This window comes from Stenella coeruleoalba, assembly GCF_951394435.1.
Source record: "Stenella coeruleoalba genome assembly, chromosome: 18".
NCBI classification, from domain to species: Eukaryota; Metazoa; Chordata; class Mammalia; order Artiodactyla; family Delphinidae; genus Stenella; species Stenella coeruleoalba.
The window spans coordinates 13,032,178-13,057,982 of record NC_137164.1 but is presented as its reverse complement, the minus strand read 5'-3'; the positions used below and the strand labels follow the sequence as shown (position 1 = coordinate 13,057,982).

The 25,805-nt window shown below is 38.0% G+C and overlaps 1 protein-coding gene across 3 annotated transcripts in view; it reads left to right on the top strand.

Annotated features, from left to right (window-relative positions):
* Positions 1 to 24,048, top strand: part of TRPC4 (transient receptor potential cation channel subfamily C member 4) — a 162,066-nt gene extending 138,018 nt beyond the window's left edge. For all 3 annotated transcript variants that reach the window (XM_079902605.1, XM_079902606.1, XM_079902607.1), the window contains 5 exons: positions 6,794 to 6,989; positions 10,632 to 10,826; positions 21,360 to 21,401; positions 21,525 to 21,614; positions 23,088 to 24,048. In XM_079902605.1, coding sequence (XP_079758731.1) covers positions 6,794 to 6,989; positions 10,632 to 10,826; positions 21,360 to 21,401; positions 21,525 to 21,614; positions 23,088 to 23,810 — 1,246 coding nt within the window. In that variant the 3' untranslated portion in view covers positions 23,811 to 24,048. The remainder of the gene's footprint in view (positions 1 to 6,793; positions 6,990 to 10,631; positions 10,827 to 21,359; positions 21,402 to 21,524; positions 21,615 to 23,087) is intronic.
* The last annotated feature ends 1,757 nt before the right edge of the window (positions 24,049 to 25,805 follow it).

The window sequence follows — 25,805 nt, the reverse complement described above, 5'->3', positions numbered from 1 at the left end:
TTTCAATCTTTGCTTAGGTGTTTTCCAGATACTAAAGTTCCTTCACATGTCTCTTTTATTCTTGGGTTCCCTTTGCAAAAATCTAAGCATGGAGAAATAGTCCAAAATAGAGACCTCAGGCTAACCTAAGCCATGATTATGATGCACATATAACCCTCTGTGCCCTTACAGCTGAGGAGGATCAGGTCTTGTTCGGTGTCAAGCTCTGGTAATTCTCACAGTCGGGCATGCCGACAGCCCAGGTTCATGGCCACGGTGTTTCATGCTCACACAGTTCTGATAGAAAACCCCTCTACTTGCCTGTGTCCATTTCCTTCCCACTATGATAAACAGTGAATTGGCAGGTGAATTAAGAAGTGAGGTGATTTTCCTCTCCACAGTAACCACATGTGAACACATAGTGATTCTGTAGATGACTCTGAAAGTCAGCTGGCCGTTCATCAGCCCTTCTAGAACTTTATGAAATCTGAGAGAGTACAGTTGTTCCTCCAGAGGGAGGAAATCAATAACATCCTGTAAACTAAATCACTTTTGGTTAAAATAATCTTGTTGGCTCAATTCTGTATCTGTTTTCCCTTTGATCCCAGTATTTAAAACCCCATTTAACTTCTTTAACATCTGATTATTTGCACGTAAGTTTTCATCGGAACCTTAGCTGCCTCAAATCCATTCAGAAATCGATTTGATACAAACCGTGAATCATAAAGAAAACAAAAAGTCATCCCAGCTTCTCCTGGCCACTTTATCCCTTGCTCCAGCCCCTTTATTCTCCTGGACTTGAGCAGTTCTCCAGCCCGACCAGTTCACCCAGGCTTGTCATCTTCCTCATGCTCTTTTCTCACCCAGTTCAGGAGGGATTCAGTGAAATCCCTTGCAGCAATAGCCTGGTGAGGAATAGCCTTGGATTGTGTCTCAGTTTTGATATCAGAACTTGCCTTTCCCCACTCGCTCGTGATCCTTGACTTGGCAATTTGCTCCTGGCAACGGGGACTAGGGATGCACAGTAGTAGATCCCACCAAACTCCCCCTTCTTAGACTCAAATTCTGCCTCTAACAGAGTTCCTGGATGGTGCCTGTCTGCTGACTGGCCTCCTGGATTTCTGATGGACAGCCATGTGGCATGCTCCACCTTTCACAACTCCCTCGTTACTCTGTACTATGTGCCCTGGTGCAACTACTTGCCAAGACCGCCCTGTTGACATCTGTGGTCACACCCTTCTGATCATGCTTTGTCTTCCAGAGAACTTCCACAGGGCCCCTAGAACTGAGTTCCCTCCTCAGGTCTTCTTTAATTCAGGGAACAGCTCAGGTTCCAAGCCCCAACCCCTTCTCAGACATATGATTCATCTGTAGTTAACAAGGTTCTATCTAACCCCATCCTAATTTATGATGCGTGAGATTCTCAGGAATCCCCTTGTCCTGTTACTGGTTTTGTGGTAAATGCTGACATATTGTGAGCTAATTTTAACATCTGTCTCAAAAGAATATGGCTAGAGAATCTGATGCAAAATATTTAATATAAATTTTATTCTAAAAGCAAACACGTTGAATTGCTTGGATTATGTATTCTTTTAGTGTATCCTTACCAATGGTTTTCTCTATTACCATGAAAAGCAACAGATAACTGCATATCACTCCAATATTATGGGTCCAAATCATTCAGTGCAAATAAACCAGGTGTTCTACTTGAATTCTCTTCCAGATAATGGAATGTAAACCTGCAAGCAACGAATTATTTTTGTTCAAAGTTACTCACAAAGAGTAACTGCTAGTACGACTTGTTGCTTGCAGTTATAACTATATCTTCTTCTTTTTATAACTCTGTAACTTCCACAAATTTCAACCTTTTCTTTTTATTACCCCATCTCATGTCTTCCCTATGAAAATTTAAAAAAAATTAATGTAAAGAACCTAATACAGTGCTTGTCATATAGTGTGATAAAAAATGTTATCCACTGCACTTCTTTTTATTAGTAGTAGTATCTAGTGTTTCCTTACCTGTATTCACATGGCTCCTCCCTATAACTCCTTCCAGTTTGGGCACAAATGTATGCTGAAACTCTGAACTCTGTTTCTCATTGGCTGCTACTCCTGTCTCTCTCCTTCCTCTCATCCAAGCAACCCTGAAAAGAAGCCTAAACAAGATACCTTGTTGTTGCTCTAGAAAATAGCTGGAGGCTCCATATCACTACTATCAATGGACATTTATCTCTTTGTATCCTATTTAAACTGTATAATTTGACCCTGTTTGACACCTTCATTTTTAAAATCTTGCCCTCCTTTACTTTTAATATTACTATGTTTTAATACTTTATCTCTTACTTTTCTAATCTTTCTCATGGTTCTCTAATAATTATATTTCAGTGATTGCTTTTAAATAGTGATCTGCCTTAGTAACTATCCTCTGACCCTGTTCCAATATCTCTGTGAAAACTCATCTGATGGATTTGGCCCTATCCAAGATGTCTAAGAGATGACTCCTATATTCAATTTATATCACTAGCATCGGCCTCTCTCCCCAAGATCTGTAAGTCCAACTGTCTTTCGAATGCCTCTCCATGCAAATCTCCTAAACATTTAAACCCAATCAGAGAAAGCTCATCAGAGTCTCTTTCACAACTTTTTAAATTCCTCCTCCTCCAATCCCTTTCTTAGTCAATGCTGCCACAACCCATTCAGATACTTAAATCAAAAACTTGTGTTTTATACGAGATCCCTCTTTCCCGCCACCCCCTCCACATGCAGTCAGTCAATAAATGTCTACTACGGCTCTTTATGGTCTCGGGGCCATCCTCCCTTGCTCGCTGACCCTGCCTAAATCTAAGGGCCTCTGCCCCTGGTCCCTGCCTTCCTTGATATGTCTTCCATCCTGTTGCCTGAATGATCTTTCTAAGCCAAAATCTTGACACTCCTCTATTTAAAATACCTAAATGGTTTCTCGTTCCTTATTGGATACAGTCAAATTTCTTAGCTTGACATACCAGGTCCTTCAATGATCCCCCCCTTGCTTGCTTTTTTAGCTTCATCTTTCTCCATTCCTCAATAACACTTTTCTTCAACATTTTCTAATAGGTTATCAATCCCTAAATATGTCCTATTCTTCTCTCATCCCAGAATGCTCTTGTTCTGCCCTCTCACTTGGAAAAGTTCGATTTTGTGTCCCAAAACTTATCTCAGATGTACCTTTTCCAAGATGCCTTCCTGATCCCTTCCTGACTGTGAGCTCCCAGTGGGAACAGACTGTGATCTGTCTTCTATGTCTCTCTGTGCATTTTCCCACCAGCAAGTGGACACTTCTTCCTGCCCCTTTAATGCTTCCAGGTTGTTTTCTCTTTGACATGGAAAGAACTACATGTTACTAAAAGAAACCAAATATTTAATCACTGAAATTATTCTGCATAGAATTTTAAACCAATAGTCTCTGGGTAAGGGGCTCTCTTATGAATACAGAGGCATGGACCTTGTGATAGATATTTTCTCATTAAGAAAATGCCTTTTATGTTGAGTGGAGCTGTATTTCTGATAATTGAAACTGGCCAGCTGAAGTTGTACTTTGTTTTAATATTCTTAATTCCTTATAAACTCAGAATAAAACAGTCAGATCTCTTGTATTAACTTATGTTTCCTCATCGATTTCATCTCAAAGGATAGAGGAAAACACAACTGTGAAATAGTCCTTTTTACCTGTTCTCTGTCTCTAGTTGTAAGTATTTAACTGGGGAATAAGCTCATTTTTAAAAGTAGAAATTGAAAAATAGCCTCAAGAAACAAGAGACATCTTTAGGATGGCAACGCTGTAGAAGTTGCCAGGTCTTAGTCTTTAACCAAGATTCTATGCAAAGTGTGATTTAATTAAGGGTGCCATTATCCTGGAAAGCTCTCTGTCCTTATCTTTCCACAGAATTAGGAAAATAGTTGCCACATAACGTTAATCTACAATGTGATGCAGCTAATGCTAACGGCCCTTTAATCTATGGGCAATGTTGTTACCAATAATTATGAAAACAGTTTTAGAAACAATGGCTTTGAAATATTAACATACTGATTTTTTAAGCCATGTAATAAAAGAATAATTAGCTAAGAAACACCAGTGTCTTGATAACAGGTCTTGATTCATCTAAAAGTAAATATATTTTGGTTAAGTGGAACTATTCTGAAAATCTTACTTCTGATTCATTCAACTGAAAAAATGAAAAGAAAATAAAAATAAGAATGAAATTCAGAGTTAATCATAAAATGTCATCTTGTTTTGAATTTTCTTATTTTCAAATTTTAATTAAATATGCAAATAAATGTTTTGCCAAAGGGTCTGCTAATATCCTAATGATGAGTATTTCTTATTTAGGTAGAAGAAAATCAGAATTATTCAACCATAACAATCCATTTACTCTACATCACTTTTTTATTTGAACATTTAGAAAAGTAACTGTTATGGGATTTATGAGGCAACATTTTATATAATTTATTATATCACTCATGTAACTTCTACTCTCTCTCTGAACTGCTATTGAGGTCAGGGAAAAACCAGTTGAATTATATTTGTACATTCACAGTGAGAATATACACTATTTAGAAAGGAAGAACAAAATCATTTCACATTGAATCCAATGACACTGTCATTAATCTTAGAAATTCTCCCTAAAGCTACTGAAAATAAAGAACTCATGGCCTTGGGTCAAATTTACTTTTTTTCTGAGAAAGTTTTCAAAGAATACCTTCTAGTGACCTTTGTCTGAGGCCAATGAATTATATTAAACTTTCCCTGATATTGTTAGAATCTGACATCTGGTTGTCCTTTAAGAATACATGGTGAACTCTTCACAAAGTACATCCCTGCTGGCAAGTCAAGGTCTGATTGAGGTTGATCACGTTGAAACCTTTATGATAATTTGCCCCATTGAGAGTTGAACAGCCCTAGCAAAATAATTCAGTAAAAAACCATTACATTTCATATTCTATAATCAAAATTTTATTATACAATTAAAAATATGAAATGGCTTACTTAAAAAAAAACCAATTAATTTAAGAAAAGAAATCCTGAACACCAATTAAGGCATCCTTAGTTAGATTCTCCTTGTCATACTGATCAGAAATTCATGGATTGTTTCAAGTAACAGGAGTTTGGTACAAGAATCCAGCCCTTTGATTCTCTGAGCAAGGGTTGATCTTAGCAAGGACAGAGCCTAGAGCAAGACCTGGCTTCGAGAAGAGCAGCAGTTGATGTAGAGCTGGACCTTGGGACTTTTCTCCTCTGAGAACCGATATTAACATGACTTTGCTACTCCACGTGTATTCTCTTCAAGGTTTACTTATTATCTGGCTTATTTATTCTCAATTCTCCGTTTCTTAGCTTGTGCTGTCTCAAACCTTTGGCTTCTCATAATTCCAGTGATCCTAATTCTACATCATAACTCCTGTCATTTCAGTACTTTTTAACAACTACCTCATTCTCTTGATATTTCTAAGGTAAACTTTCACAGAGAGGAAATCTGATAGTTTAAGCTCATCTTTTCACATCAGGTCATACCACTGTCCACTGGCCTCATATGAATTTGCTCTCCTTGGGGCACTTGACCACTGAAATCCCACCTCCTTAGTCGTCATGCCACGTATAAGATACTTTTTGCTTTTGTTTTCACAACGTAATTTAAATACAGTATTTTTTTTTTTTTTTTTTTGCGGTACGCGGGCTTCTCACTGTTGTGGCCTCTCCCGTTGCGGAGCAGAGGCTTTCGATGCGCAGGCTCAGAGGCCATGGCTCACTGGCCCAGCCGCTCCGCGGCATGTGGGATCTTCCCGGACCGGGGCACGAACCCGCGTCCCCTGCATCGGCAGGCGGACTCTCAACCACTGCGCCACCAGGGAAGCCCTAAATACAGTATTTTTTAAACCATTTCTCAAAGAATATAAGAGTTCCATTGTCTTTTTACTACATTAAGGTGTTATAATGGTCCTACTGAAACAATTCTTCATTTGGGTTCAGACACTCTTCATCTTATTCCATTTTTGGAGTAAGTTAAGTAATGAAGAAAATGTTCCCTGATATATAAAAAATAGCAAATCTTATTATCTGAGCATTCTGAGACATTTTGTCATCATACAGGATTCACTCTGTGCAATTTTAATTGTAAATGTGGAAATCCATAAAGATAACATTATTTTTAATCCTTCTATAATCAAAAAGGAAAATCAGGTAAAAGAACTTACATTTTTTAAAGACTAAGCCTGCAGATTTATTATTTATTAACTGTCACGCGGTGCCCTGGGACACAGGTTTGCAAACTTGTTATGAAAAGGACAGGTAGTAAATATTTTAGGCTTTGTGGGCCATATGTTCTGTGTTGCAACTACTCACTGCTGCCATTGTAACACAAAAGAAACCATAGACAGTGTATAAATGAATTGGCATGGTTGTATTTCAATAAAACTTTATGTGCATTGAAATATGAATTTATATAATTTTCACATGTCACAAAATATCACTCTTCTTTTGATTTATTTTTCCGACCCTTTGAAAAAGTAAAAACCATTCTTAACTCAATGACTATACGAAAACATGCTGTGGGTCCGATTTGTCATCGCTGGCCAGGAAACTAAATAGTTTTCAAAGCTCTTGAGAAAATTAAGTACACATTTGTGCTAGTATAAGGAAACAATTTTCTTTAATTTTTTTAATTAAGTTTATTTTTAAATAATCAACTATAACCTCATAGTAATCATGTTCTATCATTCTATCTTATTGTATAATGGTTCTATTAATGTAGCCATTAATGTCATTTTATCTTTATTCTAGGTTATTTGAGACACTCCAGTCCCTGTTTTGGTCAATATTTGGGCTCATCAACTTATACGTGACCAATGTCAAAGCGCAGCATGAATTCACCGAGTTTGTTGGTGCCACCATGTTTGGGACATACAACATCATCTCTCTGGTTGTCCTACTTAACATGTTAATAGCTATGATGAATAATTCTTACCAACTTATTGCTGTAAGTTGAATAACTTGCCCCCTAGAATGTGTCGTTCCTAGCTATACTCCATCCTATTACCATAGGAAATACAATCTATAATTGCTATTGATGAGACGAATCAGAATTATAATATAAATGGTTAATTTGGTATTTCTAAGCACTATTACCCTACTCGGCTACATACTATTTTAGTTTTTTCCTATTACAGATGATTATACTAAATCTATCCTACCAGGCAGTCATTGGCTATGTCAGACAGTAGGTGACGTACGGATTATGAACAGGCAGCTCATCTCTACGCAGTGCCCTTTGGGTTTTACATTGTCTCTGACCATCTAATCTACAATCTTGATATAAGCAAACTCATGCTAGCTTGGCAAGATACAAGAGCTAGCCCAGAGAGGAGTCACAGTGAAAAAGCACAGGATTTTCAGTTTCTTAAAGCCCAGACAAAAGTCAGAGAGGAGTAACCCTGAATGCTGTAGCAGAATATACAGTACCATATGTGTTTATTTGAAACTCTAGAATCCAAACAACTTAGCTTATTTATTCATTCGTTCAATAAATTCTTATTAAGCGCTTACTCTGTTGCCAGGTACTGTCCTAAGAACTAGAAGTATGGCAATGAACAAGAACGGCGAAGTCCTTTATCCCCTTCAACTTGCTTACTAGTGATCTGTGTCTATGGCCATTAGCAATAGTGACAAAGCAAACCCATACTGGAATGAAATATATTTCTTAAGTCTTTCTTATGTATACTTTAGACAAGTAGCTTTTTATAAGAATAATTACAGGCTGCCCATTTACTCCATAAATAACTGCAATTATATTGCATCTTTGGATCTATTGCTAATCCTCTGGGGTGTTATTATTGTTATTTTGAGAAGCGGCACTCCTAATTTTAATTATACTGTCTTTATGGAAGCAAGACACCTGTCACAGATGAAAAGCTGCATGAAACATAAGAAGAAATGATTTTTATTTACTGATTCCAAGACTAGAGTATTCCCACTAAATATACTTAGGTCCTAGGAGTTGCGGGTGAATATCTGAATTTGTGGAACTTCACTTAAGCATCTCACAAATCTTAAACTTTTTAGATAGTCCATAAATATATACTGTATATTTGTTTCAGAAGTTCTGTGTTCCTCTAGTCAACACATTTGCTAAATGTGGATTCTAGTTTCCAGACCACCCTTCCAAAAATATTAGAAAGCCTCTAATTATCAAGCTATATACAGAGAAATTGTATATACAATTTGGATCCTATAAAACATTAAATGTATCAATTTCATCAAGAAGAGAACGTTAGTCAGGAACCGTGTAATATTTTCTTTTTGCTCCTGTGCGGGGTGTGTCTTTCTAGGTGACTTGTGGAAATGAGAACGATCTTCAAATTTCTATTCTTGTTTAGCCCAAACTCTAAAGCTACTTGAGAGGAGAGCAGGCACTGAGCACCTGAGACAGGTGTACCCCCAACATCCTGCATGTGATGCCTCCTTGGAGCATGAACATGCCAAGTATTTGATTTTCACCTGTGCCACAATAGCAAAATTTGCCCTGAGGTCTCTCTCTTTTTGTCCTGCTACCCTTAATTCAGAGCTCTAGGATAAAGCATGAAAGAAGAAGAAAATGTAACAGTTGAAAGGCAAAAGCGATCATGCAGACCATGTTCAAAGCCTTCTTCTCACTCACTCTTTTGTTCATAGATCAAATATTTATTGTGCACCTAGTATATGCCAGACATACGCTTGATTTTAGGGATACCCAGAATAATGAAGTCCCTGCCCTCGAGAAAAAATAATATAGGATGGACAAAAATTCAATAAATAATTTCAATATTGAGAAAAGGAATTGGAGAATGTGATAAAAGCACAGAAAAGAGGACTGTAACATGGGCTGGGGAGAGGAGACAGCTGAGATAGATGAGAGTCGGGGCTGGCTCCTAAGAGAGGAAATACCTAAGCTAAGCTTTAAACATTAACTAAGAGTTAGAAGATGGGTAGCAGAGGTGATTATAGTTATCACCAGCCTGGAACTTTTTTTTTTTTTGCAGTACGCAGGCCTCTCACTGCTGTGGCCTCTCCCGTTGCGGAGCACAGGCTCCGGACGCGCAGGCTCAGCGGCCATGGCTCACGGGCCCAGCCGCTTTGCGGCATGTGGGAACTTCCTGGACCGGGGCACGAACCCGTGTCCCCTGCATCGGCAGGCAGACTCTCAACCACTGCGCCACCAGGGAAGCCCCAGCCGGGAACTTTTCACCTTCATTTTTTCTAACCACTGTAGATGTTGTTATAGACCCTTTCAGAATCCCAAAGGAAGAGTCTGCTTTGTGACAGCAGTAAGAGAACATACTGAGGTCAGGATAATCCTCAACTTGTGACTCCCTGAGAATGAGAAAGAGCAGAAGCTACTCACAGGCCAACACTTCACCTGCGGGGCTGCCTTTTTATTACCTGAAGCCAATTCTACTCAGTCCCATTCTCCGTGGCAGCAGCAAACAACATCTGCTTTCCTTCATTAATGCAGAATCTATAAGCTTGTTTAGGAAGAAAGATAGGGAAGGAAGTAGAAATGGGAGAGGAGAGACAAGGGGAAGCTGCAGCTTCTGTACGTCCATCTATCGATCGTTTGCTAAGCAAAAATGAAGACCATGCATTTTCTAGACACAGTGACTTCTGTTGAAAGCACGAGCTGTCCAGCGTCTAGACTAAAATCCAGATTATTCAGAGTAGAATGTATAAACAACATATGCATTCATCAGCACACAGCAATTTAGGAAGATTAGAATGAAGTATACTCTGATTTCTCCTACTCTAAAACTCGAGTTTTTTTATAATATTAATGGGTTAAAATGAACTATTTTGAATTTGTATGTACGCCTGGTTTCTACCACCTCCTACTTCCCAGATTTTCTGCTTAAATAAGATTTGTGGCTAATTTGAGACTGGCTGCCCCATATCTAATTGCCACAAATGTTCCTTAGTTTTTCCAGGAGATTAAAACAACACAGAATTATTAATGAATAATTAGGGGGATGCCTCAGGCTTGTGGGCAACCCCTAGCCATACTCTCACCTGGTACCATTTGGCCAAGGTTACGTGAGGGTTCAGTGCTGTGTCAGATACCCTACTGTACATTTCTTAGAGGAACTTCTCTCTGAGTTTACGCCTGTTGCCTAAAGGTGGACAAGGTTTATTCAAATGGAAACATATCAAGTAAGACTTTTACTGGAAACGCCAGAAGTATGAGCCATGGGCACCTACCTAGGCAGGGTTTCAAGGCCTTTGGTAAGACCTAAAGCCCTGCTTGTGGCCAGAATCTAATGAAACTGAGCTAATGTAAGCCTACAGTGCAGTAAATGAAGATTCATCTTCAAGTCATAACTAATCTCTGCAGTCTCTTTAACATGGATTTATTGTAAATGTCTGTTTCCTGCAAGTGGGCAGGATGAAAACTGACAAGAGAGTTGTGACTCCTTTCCAGGCTAAGCCACTGTCTGAATTTAGGTGACCATCTCTGGGAGTCAGTGTTGTTTTTACAGGCAATTTAATTAACGTTCCAAGAGCCACTCAGAGTCAGGTTACAGGCTCTCTGTGAGGTTTATCTCACCTTATTAATTAAGAAACCTGTCAGCACTTGTCGTGTTTTCCTGTTCAGGACCATGCAGATATAGAATGGAAATTTGCTCGGACCAAGCTTTGGATGAGTTATTTTGAAGAAGGAGGTACCCTGCCTACTCCCTTCAATGTCATCCCAAGCCCCAAGTCTCTCTGGTACCTGATCAAATGGATATGGACACACCTGTGCAAGAAAAAGATGAGAAGAAAGCCAGAAAGTTTTGGAACAATAGGGGTAAGGACACAGCATGTTGGTATTACTGTTTGTTTGGGTTTTTTTTAAATGTGTGCTTGAGTATGTTTGTATTCCTTATTGAATACATTTGCATTTTATTCTTTTTGTTCTCACTGGGTGCATCCGGTGCACATTTATTGCACAGCTACTGTGTCTAAGAAACTGCCTGCTTAACCATGGTTAACTATGGTTTCACAAACCCATTTCCTCCACTGAGGGCGGTCACTGTTATTTTAATAGGAACCACACTGTACATAGGCCTCTCCAAACCCACTAGTCAAGGCTTGGAGAACTAGTACATTCTCTCTTAGAACCTTAATTTCTAGCTCTATTCAGAATTATAACCTCAGGTTACCTGTGGCATGACTGACTCATCGTCTGTTTCTGTCTCTGGATTGTAAGGGAAAGGATCTGTTTCAGATACCTCACATTCTTAGCGCCTAACCTAGGCCCCCGCACAGAGTGGAGAATGCTTGATAAAAATTTCTCAATTCAGTGATTGAACAAATATTATAACTTGAAAATGCTGTGCCACATTCAAGTGCAGTGATTTCAGAATATGTTCAATTGTTCAACATTTTGCTTCTAACTCCCAGTTATACTAAATGCCGAGAAGTTGTGTTTGTAAAAACTATTAGGACTGTTCAGAGCCATGCCCCTGTTATACTGGAAGATTATACTTCCCTGGGACATTTCTTTCCTATTGGAAAGCAAGAGTTCAAGCAACTCCAACAGAAAAGGCATGGATTTAAGGCTTTGTTCCAGCCAAACCACTGACCTGTCATTCTTCATTTCTTTCTCACTCAATTTCCTAATTTTCAAAGTTCTCATGTTTTAGAAATTAATACCCTAACATTCATTAGTCACTTGGACCTTCTCAGAGAAATTGCTTTGGAAGTATTCTAATATGCCTTTATATTAGAATCAAGTAATATCAGTTATTTAATTAAAATTAATTATTTTTAATTTTATTTAACTTAGTTTATGACTGTTAGTTATGCCCTTCGTGATTCTTCTTTTTCATTAATTTCATTGCCCACCAGGCACTGTTATCAGCATCAGATGGGGCTTTCTCTCCTGAAAGTGGCATTGATTGTCCCGTCATCTCTGTAACAATTCTAATTCTAAAGAGAAATTGACTGGCAAGGGAGTATAGCAAACAGTGTGGTTAGGAGAGGCAGTTATATTCTTTCCTAGAAACCGTCACTCCATGAACTTGGAAATTGGGTGTCTATCTGATCTTAGAAATGGAAGTCAGGTTATGGTGAAGCCTTACCTTGCAATCCTCATACTAATTTATAGAGTTTATCACTGACCTTACAGCAAAATTATTGTACTCCAAGTGTCTTATTTTCCTCTTAAAAAATAAGTTCAATTTATTAAAAAAATATGCTCATAAAATAAATATAATGATTTGGGTTTAATAAGCAATTACTGTACATTTTCCACATGCCAGGAGCTGAGCTAGGAATTAGAGGTGGGAGGAGATATACGAAGGCATGGTTTCCATCCTTGAGGGTATTGTTTTTAACGTGGGGGACACAGATATGAGAACGTCTTACTATAATACATGTTACATGACATATTTAACATTACCGTATAGTTATAGGCAAGAGGCCATGAGAACGGTGTGAGAATTAATTTATGTTTTCCTTGAGATAGACGGGAAAAGATGCAGAGATGCCGAACTCTGGCTTACTCCCTTCCATATCACAATATACTTGTCCTTTCTCTCATCTTATTCTTAAATTCATAAGAAATTTATTTTATCAATCCTTGAAGAGATATTAATTATTAGCACTATCTTATTATGCTTTCTCTCATAGGAGTATTTCAATTGAAAAAGAGTTTCTGGGCACCCAGATAAAAGCCACACGCAAAAGAAATTTGTCTTTAATATTTTAATTTTAGGCAATAGCAGAAGGAATCTTGGGTTTTAAGATGCCATGGAACTTGTAAAAAAAATATAGGGCCCTGCTCTAATATTTTAAGAGCGCCATCTGTGCTGCCACTAAAATAATGGAGGACCACTCTAAGAATTTGACTTCCAACTCTCTCTCCCGTCCCCCAGAATCCTCCCACTGTTGACATATTTTTAGGAGTATATTACCATCATTTCTTACATGCAAAGAGGAGCTTAACATTGACTTGGGCTTTCCTATGAAAACAGTAATTCAAAGGGTAAATGGTATAACTTAAAGAGCTTTCTTTTCTATACATTCCTGGTCAGAAAAACAAGTTTCTTTTTAACGTCTCTGTCTCTAAATTTGAATATTTTGATCCAAGCTGGTGCACAGAAAGGTAATTCACAATTAATTGTGACCTCAAATCACTCCTTCTTCCCTAGCCATATAAATTTTACTAACCTTTGGTAATGGATATTTTTATGCTTTGGGAATTTATGACAAACTAAATCAATATTGTGAGTCACCTCTCTCTTCTCCATTCTCTTCCTACTCTCAATCCCGCCTCTTCTCTGCCAAGTGGAGGCTTGGGTGAAGCACCAACCTAATCAAACTCAGTGCTGTACATTTACCTTTTACCTAGACTGCATCTCCAGAATGAGAAGGACGTATTGTGGTATGCATACCCTTACTTGAGTTTTATACATTTAGGTTTTAGATGGAAATAAATAGTATGTCTTATTTGCAAAGAAAAATGTAAGATAAATAAAAAGTAAATTAAGAAGAAGTTTGTAATATTAATGGAGGAGTTAAATGAGAAAATAATTCCAAAAGTGAGTGCTGTGAATTCATTTCAATTTGGTGAATCGACCTGATAGTTCATCATGTAGACAGATGAAGACAAGGAGATAGACACACATCCATTAACTGAAAGGTGACTTTGAAGTACCACTGGCAGTCACTGTGTATAACGAAGGCACGGCTTAGAAGACGCCATGACACTTCAAAGGGACCTTAGAAATCATTTAGCTCAACTATTTCCTTTAAAAAAGAGCTTGTTTACCTTGTGCAGTGTTTTAGGCGACAGAGCTGGGGAAAAACTCGGGTCTTTTGTTTCCCCATCCCATGTGCGTTTCATTGCCCTCTCTTGTTTCCCTGAAAACTCTGATGACCTTGCAACGATACCCTCCATGTTGTGTGTCCACCTTTTGATTTTTCTCAACAGCTTTTGCAGATTCCACCACTGTTTTCCGCTGCCTCTTAGATTCCTGTATCCCAAAGCCCTTGTTTAACAGGCTGGCCTACCTTCTGCTCTCATTCCAACTTGCTTCACATTTGTGAAGAAGAAAATTAAAGCTGACCTGGAGGTAGAGTTTATACCTTCTTGGAGGCATTTTCTCTAAACCTTCCCACTTGTGCTTCACATACTCTTGTCACCAGCACCTGCCTGAATGTTACCCTGTTGATCCCTCCCTGCAAAGCTGAAGCCAGTGCTCTCAGGGTTACTGATTGGCCACAGTCTGGGAGCCCAACATTGGTGATCTTATCTTGCGATTTATGGATAATAACTGATACAGCTAGCTCTGAAAACTCATTAACTTTTTTTTTTTTAAACTGTGGACTTCCTTTTATGGGTGACTGGGAATTCCAGGTAAATTAAGTTTTCCTTTGGAATGCTTTATGGGAGAAGGCAGAAATGAAGCAGAAATGCTTTATTGAACAACACTTTTATTGCGGGAGCAAGCCCATGATGGAGAGATGCCTTGTTTCTGCGAAATCATGAAAATCCCACCAAAGAGGCAGCATATTGAAAGTACAATCATAAAATAAGCAACATTTTATAGCCTTCTGGTTTTTTATATTACTTGTAGAATTTAAACACATGTTATCAGCAAATACTCTTCTCAGTATTAAAACAGTCGTTCTCAAACTTTAGTGTGTCTGACAATCATCAGGAATTTCCATTTTAACAAGCACTTCCAGCCTGTAACTTTAATTAGAAACTCCTGTTAAAAAAAAGCATTGGTATCTAGCTCAGCTTTTTAAACTAAAAGCCAATGTTTGTACTTGTTGTCCAAGAGGTCTAGATAATTTAAAGTAAAAAGATGTTAATGCAATAAGATTCTGCCAGTGTTTAATTAATATGAATCATTTTTAATGCCATAGACCAGGTTTCCAAATAGAATGCTAAAGTTAATGGGCAATATACTGAACCAAAAAACTACCAGGTCTTTTAACAAAATCATAAAAAAATGGTTTTAACCTCTAGTTTTATGTTTTCCACTTTCTTGTTTTCTCTGGAGCACACAGTGAGGGGAACACGAAACACCATCTCTATTAGGGCCCCTTAGCATCACTCAACCCTGGGGTCACAGATGGGATGGATACTCATGCCTGACCAGTTGCCACAGAAATACATTCAGTTAAGTCACTGCAAGAGAATTAGGAGCAGTGAATGGGTTAACATCACCTATCATTACTAAAGAAAAAATGCTAAGAGTACCTTTCAGACTTCATGTTTTATAATTATCAAAATGTGTCTTTTCATAGGCCTACCTACAAATCTTACAGATATGACTGTGTCCATCCATGGGTACCTCTCAATCCCTAATTTACTGCTGTAAGATTTGCTGATGGAACTTTCAATTAAATTTTCTTTCCTAAGTGGGAATCTAGAGGAACAAATTTCTTCTTGCTATTTCCAGAGTGAGATCCTGAATACTTGCTTTGACAAGGCAACCTTCAGCTTCTTATATCATTTATTTTTATATGCTTAGAAAGTATGTTTATAGAGAACAATATGTATAGATTCATCTATAAATGAGCCAAACTACAATCTTTACAGAGGGATCACATCCTGAAATGGCCCCTTGCCTTTTTACTTGTTTTTTTTAAAAGAAGAGCACAGCAAGCTGCCCCCTTTCAGGGATTCACTGAGCAAAGCAGAGAATAAAAGGCATAATTCATGGGCTTAAAATCAGTGATAGACCAAAACCAGAGTGGAAATGATAGAAAACGGCACTGACAATTGACTGCAGGGAACAAGCTACATGGAGTAAGCCTGACATTCCGCATATTGGACCCCGGGAAAATGAGAGATAAAGAGTGACAAAATGTCACCATGGATTCCCCAGAGCCCTTTCTTTCATAGCTGCAAAACCCTTCCTGCTCTAAAGCAACCTGACACTTCTATTGAAATGAGAGGTTACCTCTGGGCAGCAAGGCTTCTCACTAGTTGGTCGTTTCCTTTATCATTAGTTCTGTGATCCAAATACTGCCATTGTCTTGTCCTAACAAAGCAGGAGGAACCTGCAAAGAGAGAGATCTGCTAATGTGGTGGGCAGGTGTGCCCTGGGCACCTGCGTTCAAAGCCACCCTGCCAAAGAACCGAGCCAGACTTCCGATGTAATTCGTGGAGAAAACTGCCATCTTAAAGTGCACATCTTCCTCCAAAATATTTTTCCTAGACATCAAGTTAGGGAAGGAAGGTCCCTGATCAGTCACGTGGCTCATTTTTCTTAAACATAACAGAAAATCAACCCAAGTTATTTCAGAAAAAGCTGCCAAACGCAATTCCACAAATTTCTCAGTAACGCTGTAAACATGAACTCATCCACAGGAAAGTCCTTATTCCTAACCCAGGCCTATCATGCTATAATTCTACCTCGTTCGTTACTGTTTAGTAAAAACAGAGAACCCCTAGTCATTGCAGATCACTTATCAATTGAAGTTTAACATGTGAATGGCTTGAAAAAATTAAATACCTCTTACCCACTTAGATATTTTTTAATGAACTGTCCGTCATTATATTACTTTTATAAACACACATTGGTCCATTCTGTTCTTAGTCACTTCCAGTGAGAGTTATAAGATGTAATGCTTTCCCTTATGAGAGTAAATCCTTTCGAAGTGCAGCTGATCTTTACCCAACAAAGAGATGTTGCTGGTGGCAGCTCTATTATAAATATTTAACGATGTCACCTGTTGCCAAAAATGATCATTATGTTTATGGCAAAGAGTGCATATATTACGGATTGAATTGTGTCTCCCCCATAAAGATACTTTGAACTCAAAATCCCCAGCACCTCAGAATATGACCTTATTTGGAAACAGGGTCTTTGCAGATGTGATTTGTTAAGATGAGCTCCTACTGGAGGAGAGACATCATAAGGACATGAACATTTGAAGACCTGGAAACACAGGAAGCACGTCCTGTGGTGATGGAGTAGATATTGGAATTGTGCAGGCATAAACCAAGGAGCATCAGAGATTAAGATACCACTAGAAGCTAGGAAGAGGAAAGGCAGGATTCTACTGTGAGTCTCGGAGGGAACATGGAACTGCCAACATCTTGATTCGAGACTTCTGCCTCCAGAAGTGTGAGATAATAAATTTCTGTTGTTTTAAGCCATGCACTTTGTGGTACTTTGCATGGTAGCCCTAGGAAACTAGTACAACATATGCCATGCATTTTGTGGTTAATTTTTGTTCAAATAAAAGAGGATCCAGTCTGGAAAGGATGCTGACCACAAACTAAGATGTGTTGGGAGAAAGAGGCAAAGTCATAGGATGCAGAACAGATGTTCTTATATGTCTCTTAGTGTCTACTTGATCAAAAAAGCAAGGAGTAAAGAGTAAATTCTAGCCTGGGATTCTAGGACTGGCACTGCCTTTAGAACATTGTAGTATTTTCGTTACTCACTCAACTGTGTGGACCTTGGTTTCCTTGCTTATAAATGAGGCAATGAGACTGGACCAGCTCTTCCGTTCTAATAAGTAACATGTCTGTTCTTAATGCCTACACGTCAGTCGTCATGTATTGATATTTGAAACCCGATCTTGTGTTCCTTGACCTTTGGTAGATTCTGAGAATTTAGATAATTAAATTAATTTTAATATTAGCCTAAGAAAGCTAATTTAAAATGAAAGGAATATTTTATGCATTCCTAATAGATGTATTCACAATTTATCGAAGATTTTATTGTTCATGATGGTTTCCCTTTAGCAATGCCAAGAAATGTGGATTTGTGATTGTATCCACTCTTGTACCTATGCATATAATCCTCAAATCTTTTTCTTTAGTCCTAACCTTCCCCCAAAATATAAAATAAACAGTGGCATCTCCACCTTAACGTCCTTTGTCAGCATGTCCCAAATTGAATTCTTTATTATTTTTCTAATAGCACCAACATCTCAGCAGCCAGGCTAGAAATCTTAGTCATGCTCCCACCCCAGCAGCAGGCCTCCAGCTCTGTTTCCCCTCAACATTCCCTGTCCCCCTGGGACTCGTACTGTCCCCTCCTTTCCATTCAGAACCCATAGAATGTACAACACAAAGAGTGAACATAATGTAACTATGGACTTTGGGTGATAGTGATGTGTCATTGTAGGTTCATCAGTTGTAACAAATGCATCACTCTGGTTGGGGATGTCGATAGTGGGGGAAGCTAAGAGTGTGTGGCGACAGGGGTTTAAGGGAAATTTCTGTACCATCCCCTACAATTCGCTGTGAATCTTGCATTGCTCTAAAAAATAATAAAGTCTTAATAAAACAAAAATAACTGCCTACAGAATTTGTGTTATATCTATCCATATTTACCAGGACCATCCCTTCACCCTATCACTTAAATATGAATTTCTTATTTACAAATCTCTATTGCCTAGGCTAAAGCGTCCAACTCTCTAGCTAAAGAAAATGTTCTTCTCAAGCATAAAATGCCATGCAAATCACTCAAAGATAATTACCCCTAAGTACATTCTTTTACTTTTCCAGAGGCAATTCCAATATGTGTTAAACGATCCACAGGTTTTGTGATTCAAGAATATTTTTTTAAAACATATTTTTTAGGTATGTTAAATCATAATATTAATCACAAAGGGAAAATAATGGAGAAAGAACAGGAACTAACATTAGTTAGTAATAGAAGCCTTAAATCTCTTATCTCATTTAATCTTCAAAATCATTCAGTGAGTTTATCTTTACCTTGCAAAATAAAAAATGTGGAAGGGAGAGGGTCTCAGAAATAAATTCCTCATTCAGGCTTAGTCACCTTCAATCCCAGGTGTTCTTAACATCACACCACATTACCTCCCTGAAAGTAAGAAAAAAGCCACAGTTAGCCCTGATAGTAATGGTCAATAAGCATTGGTGAATTCATTGCATTCATTTTTGCTTTCAGTACTCAGAAGATGGTTAACTGCATCCATTCTTATTTTCTTCCTAGGATAGCGAAGTTCGGTTGGCTGATATAATCTCGCAATACTGAAAACTGTTTTGTAGTATGACCATCTAGTTGTGGAAACAAATTGGTTGTCAAAAACAATTAACTATATTAACTTAGCCTTAAACCTGGGCTATGGATATTGAATAAATTTTTACTGTTATCATAGTAAACTTTTTCTATGTTCTTTCCTTCTGGCAGACTATTTTGCTTAAAAAAATTTTTTTCCTAGAAAAGTCAACCTCGAATTAGTTTTTAAAGTGTGATCTTTGATCTTTTTATATTTGCATTACAATTTTAAAGTTCATGTATGAGTAAGGTTCTACTGAAGGGAAGACAGTTTGTGCTCATTTTAATACTAAAATGCATCATGATAATTTTCACTTATTACTCATAATTTTCTGATTTTGTCATCCCTAGTTTTAGTTTTGCATTAAGGAAATTTAAAGTTAACTCATGATTTCAAACTGCTCTCTGCTGACTAGTTTTTATTGGCTTTTTACAAATTAAACTAGCAAAATGCTATAGAACCCCAAGATAATAAAAATTGAGTCGACTAAATTCTATATTAAATTCAGAGTTTCTATTTACTTAAACCATGGAATACGATCTCCTGTACAATACTTACACTGAGAGTGCTAAACAAGGTCGCGTACAGATTGCTTTTGTATTTGTGTTCACTTAAAAAAAAGCGAAGGAGACCTGGAAGGCTTGTTTCCTTCCAGAAGTGCTTTTGTCTCGGGTTTCAGCTGATCTGTGTCTAAACAGGAGTCACATACCTCCATCTTGTGGCCCAGTCATAAAATTCCCATGCTCTATTTCTTTCGAGATGTTCTAGTTTTGTATGAAGTTTCAAATTTCCCAGTCTTTTAATTAATACCATAATCATTTGAAAATTTGTTTCTTAAGATTCATGTAATATTGAATGGTATTCCAATCATTAGTGGCCTTTAGAAAGTTAAGCATGGTCTCATCTGTTTCTAAAAGTCACTAATAGTCATGAAACACAAATCCATTCTCATGGCCAGTGAAAAGGCCAATTTCCCCTATTGCCCTAAAGAGAAAAAAAGAGTTGCTTTTGAATTGTTTGATTTTTTGTCTAATATCATTTCACAGTGATGTATGCACAGCCCTTTTCAAAATTCCATTTTAACAGCCTATGATTATTTAGTAAAGAACAAGATCAAAAGACTTAATTAAACTCAAGTTATGTTATCTCTTTTTTTTTTTTTGTTATACGCGGGCCTCTCACTGTTGTGGCCTCTCCTGTTGCGGAGCACAGGCTCCGGACGCACAGGCTCAGCGGCCATGGCTCACGGGCCCAGCCGCTCCGCGGCATGTGGGATCTTCCCGGACCGGGGCACAAACCCGTGTCCCCTGCATCGGCAGGCAGACTCTCAACCAGAGCGCCACCAGGGAAGCCCGTTATGTTATCTCTTCTGCTTTCTCACAATTTACCAAATTCATTCCCTTGTAACAGAAGTATTTTTATTTTACATTACTTTGGCTAGTTTTCTTCCTTAAGAATCAATACTGATATTTATTTGACATGCATAAAATTGGGATTATGATAGCTTTTTTTCTAGTATCTTTAGAATACTAGTGAAATCTGCAAATATATCATTTGTCATTTATTATTTAACTCAATTTATAATGGACATTTTCTAGTCCTTAAACATCTTTCTCCATTTTACACTCCATAATCATTGCTCTCTGCTAACACCAGCTCTGCTCCCAAACCGTTCTGATCTCTTCAAAATGATAGCTCAGAGTCACATTTATTTTTTTTTAAATCTAATGAACCCTATCTTTGATCAGAACCTTTTATTTTATTTTATTAAATTCAACCATCTAATTAAAACAGCAATCTCCTCTTAATGTACATCTGCTTGAAATTAAGTGTTGGGGAGTTCACTAACAGTGTTTCTGATTACATGTTTTATATCATGGTTAAATTCTTAATGTTGCTATTGATGAAGATCTTCATATTGTTATAATGCTAGATTTTTACCCATCAAATCATTATTTTTATTTGACATTTATTTTGTATTTGATATGTCCCATCTGCGTCTCTTAGGATCATTTAAAATGATTTGGGATACATACTAAGTATGATTACTTAATTCTTCATCACTTATATTAAATGAACAATCTTGCCATCATCATTAACTTATTCTATATGTTAAATGCCGTAGGAATTATAACCTTGCCCTTTGTTGTTTTGGTTCATTCATTCTTTTGATTCATATGAAGCACTCTCTCTAGCTATTTATTGTCTGTTGTCCAGTAAAATTCCCCCTTTGCAGACATGAGGGAAATAATATTCTTGATTAAAAGAACCAGGCATTATTTTACAGAATGGTACAATATCACTATAACCAAAAAGTAAATGTCCCTTCCCTTTTCAGAGGCGAGCTGCTGATAATTTAAGAAGACATCACCAATATCAAGTAAGTTATTCTTATATCTTGACACTTACATTAAAATAAAGCACAATCTCCTCTTTGGAACTGACTCGAGAAAAATCACATTTATGCACTGAATATCAATTCTCTTGTGTTCAAATGCCTCAGGAAGTTATGAGGAACCTGGTAAAGCGATACGTGGCTGCAATGATTAGAGATGCCAAAACTGAAGAAGGTCTGACTGAGGAGAACTTTAAGGTAACCACTTTCATCTTTGTCGCCAAAAGGCAGATTCTGCAGAGCGTGGAACCGGGTGCAGCACGTTTAACACCAGAGCTGGAAACTGGGCCACGTGTTCTGAGCAAGCCTGTCTGTCTTCTGATTTTTAAATTCAAGCCCTATTGATTTATATATTAAAAAAAAAAGCGGTAAAATTTCTTTTCAAAATACATTGCTTTCAAACAGACAATCTGAAAGATCGAGGGGACTTATTTGGAGGCAGAGAAAATCCTAGTGCCTTGTGGCATTCTGATTGCTCATCCCAGCCACACTCTACTGAGTGAGCTTTACTTTTGGAAATGTCGGTCTGATTTCTAAACCTGAAACACTTAGTAACCAACGTTCTGAAAACAACAACAAAAACCTTCTTTGTGTTCGGCACGGCTTTGGTAAAAGAAAATTTAAGGTCTGAGCTTAATTGTAGCTTATAAAAGTAGTTTTTCTCCCTGAGTTGTTTTTGTTTTTTTCAATTCTATCACAGAAGAAAGGTAGAATACACGAAGTATATATTTGCTCAAATCATGTGTATAAAAAATGCCTTTGTTAGCCTGCATGAGTTGCTAGAGATTTTGGAAGACTAAAGTCAATAAGATCTCATAGGCAAAAACAAACAAATAAAAAACCCTACAGGAGAACTTTGACAAAGAAAAACAGCAGGCTTAACAGAGAATAAATAAAAGCAGCCAGTTAGGTAAGAAGAGAGATAAATTGCAAAACTTAAAGCACAGATTGAAAGTTGGCTAGGATCCAAAACGTTCTTTGCTGCCACACCTCTGAATTTTGGAGTTAAACGATTCCTGATGCTTTGGGAGATGCACTGGCGGCAGGAGGCCACCACAAGGCAACCAGCAGGTTAGGACTGAGAATTCAGCTGCTCCAAAAGATAAAGGGATGAATCTAGGAAGTGCTGTGTGCTCTGAATCAATTCCCAGGATTTAGTGGCTGATTTTTTTATCCCCAGAGGTTGGGATAAAATCAACTCCAAGGTAATAAACAATTGAAACTAACTGCCAACTCTTGGAAGGGTAGACTCCACTTTAATTATTTTGTTTTAGATATCCCCTTGGACAGCAAAATGTCCCTGAGAGAATGTAAGATGACTTGAAAGCAGATGAATATTTTGCAGAGAAAGAATTTGAAACTGTAGTTCCAAAGAAACCCAACATACTCCACCAGAGTGATGGGAAAGAAAACTCTTCCTGTTTCTTTTTACATCAACCGTAGGAAGTCTCCTATTACTACAGAACTCCGATAGGGAAATTAGGAGATAACAAATAGACACAAGTGCCCCTGAGAGAACTGACAATTCTAAACAGAACCATAGCAGAGTGGACGCCTAGCTCTCAAAAATGAATGAAGATGTGTCAGATCCATATATGAAACGAGCAGATGATTCTTAACGTTTATGTGTTTAGGTCACAGACTAATTCTGTCGTTTTCCATTTCACTTAGGAACTGAAGCAAGACATTTCTAGCTTCCGCTTTGAAGTCCTGGGGTTACTAAGAGGAAGCAAACTCTCTACGGTCCAATCTGCTCAGGGCACGAAGGATTCTTCTAACTCCGCAGACTCGGATGAAAAGAGTGATAACGAAGGTAGTAGCAAGGACAAGAAAAAGAACTTTAGCCTCTTCGACTTAACCACCCTGATTCACCCACGATCAGCAGCGATCGCCTCCGAAAGACACACCATCAGCAACGGCTCCGCCCTGGTGGTGCAGGAGCCACCGAGGGAGAAGCAGAGAAAAGTGAATTTTGTGACCGATATCAAAAACTTCGGGTTATTTCATAGACGATCAAAACAACACGCTGCCGAGCAAAATGCAAACCAAATCTTCTCCGTTTCGGAAGAGGTGGCTCGTCAACAAGCTGAAGCACCACTAGAGACAAACATCCAACTGGAATCTCGAGGGTTAGCTTCCCGGGGTGACTTGAACATCCCAGGTCTCAGCGAACAGTGTATATTAGTAGATCATCGAGAAAGAAATACGGATTCCCTGGGTTTACAGGTTGGCAAGAGAGTGTGTTCATTCAAGTCGGAGAAGGTGGTGGTGGAGGACACGGTTCCAATCATACCAAAGGAGAAACACGCAAAGGAAGAGGACTGCAGTGTAGACTACGATGCAAACCTCACAGACATGGTCACCCATGAAGATTACGTGACCACAAGATTGTGATACTTGACAGAGGAAGCATTTCTCATCCATAACACACATCTTCCATAGTGCACTGGGTGGGGGATGTTTAAAGGTGAATGAGCCAATGCTAACATACACTTTATAGCATTTATCAACTGGGGCCTATTGACATGTCATGTTTAAATAAGGCAAAGGCTATCAAACACCCTTGTTTTGTAGCCCGCTTTTGCTTTCACAATTTGTTTTACAATTTGTTGTTGTTGCTGTTAATAAATAAATGCACCTTGTATTCTTGTTAATAAATAAATGCACCTTGTATTCTTGTACTGTTGCAATAACTTACAGGAAATTTTTAGCTCTCTTTTTCAATTAAAACAAATGTGACTCAATATATGTGCTAGTTGACTCCTATAATAGATATTTTTATATGCAAAAAACAATGTAGCTGAAATAGTGCTTTTCACAATTTTTTAGGGTCTCTAGAGATGGTTACTCAGCAAGGACTTTTCACTTAGCCCTACAATTTGGCTTTAAAACACAAATATTATCCAATTTGTTTTTTTAAGAACATGTAAAACATTATCATACACAGTTTAAGCAAACAAGCCTCCTTCTCAGAGTCAAGCTCAGACTTTTAAAATGAAAGTCAGGTATAATTTCTAGAGTTTTAGGTTGCCCAGTTTTTCCTTTCAGTAAGTAAAGGAAATGTTTGTCTTAATAAATGTTGATGACTGATGATTTTTTTAATTAATTTATTCATTTTTATTTTTTTGGCTGTGTTGGGTCTTCGTTTCTGTGCAAGGGCTTTCTCTAGTTGCGGCAAGTGGGGGCCACTCTTCATCGCGGTGCACGGGCCTCTCACTATTGCGGCCTCTCTTGTTGCGGAGCACAGGCTCCAGACGCGCAGGCTCAGTAGTTGCGGCTCACGGGCCCAGTTGCTCCGCGGCATGTGGGATCTTCCTGGACCAGGGCTCGAACCCGTGCTCCCTGCACTGGCAGGTAGATTCTCAACCACTGCGCCACCAGAGAAGCCCACTGATGATTTTTAATGGCATTTTGTCAGAAAATAATTTTTATTTTAATGTTTTTTTTCTGACCTTTTTCAGATTCACCTGCCAATCAGTATAAATATTAGGCTTTGTGAATAAGCGAATTTCAAAAATGTGGCAAAATTTCTAGAAAATAACAATAAATTGGAACAATTTAAGCACCTTAAACAAAGCGAGATGACTGCATGTTCATAACATCCAGATGAAAATGAATTCATTCTAATAATCTAAATCTAAGCAAAGTTAAATCCTATTTTCAATCAGTGCATTTTTGTAATTCAAAAGAAGTACAAAAACCTAGTAGTTTCTTCTTCTTTACCCCAGTGACTGGTATTTCTTTAGAATTAAAATCACCCAAAAATCATTATTAATTTTAACAGTAGGTATAGATATACGGTTTTCCCCATGGGGACAAATCTTCATTGCTTTTTTCTTCTATTGTTTATAAGGTAATTTACCTTATATTATACTCATTCACGGAAAAGGAAGTGTTTTCACCTAATATCAAAAAAGGTGCTGGCAACTTCTTAAAATTTAAATTCTATAACTTGTATCTACTTAAGCCACCATGGAAATAGAAGTTTCCTCACCACATGCAATAGCATTTATTTCAAATCAACAGAAACATGCTGAGTTTGTTTCGTCAAAGATCACCTCCATGGGCTAGACAAATCATATATGATTTAGCACTGACCAAAAACTGCGTAGTATTACAAACCCCAGTTTCTGATTGCCGTACATCAAGAATAAGGACTAACAGCAATAGCAATGCCAGCCACTGTCTTATGTGCTATGCGTGTACTAACACACATGTACTGCTCATGACAACCCTCTGAAGTAGCTACTATTCTTATCCCCACTTCTTTGGATGAGGAAATCGAGGCAAGCACTGACTAAGCTGAGGTGCCCAGCTAGTGATGAAGCTATGATGAGTCCTTCAAGGCCATGCCCTTGACTGCTTTATTGTACTGCCTCTCAGAATGCA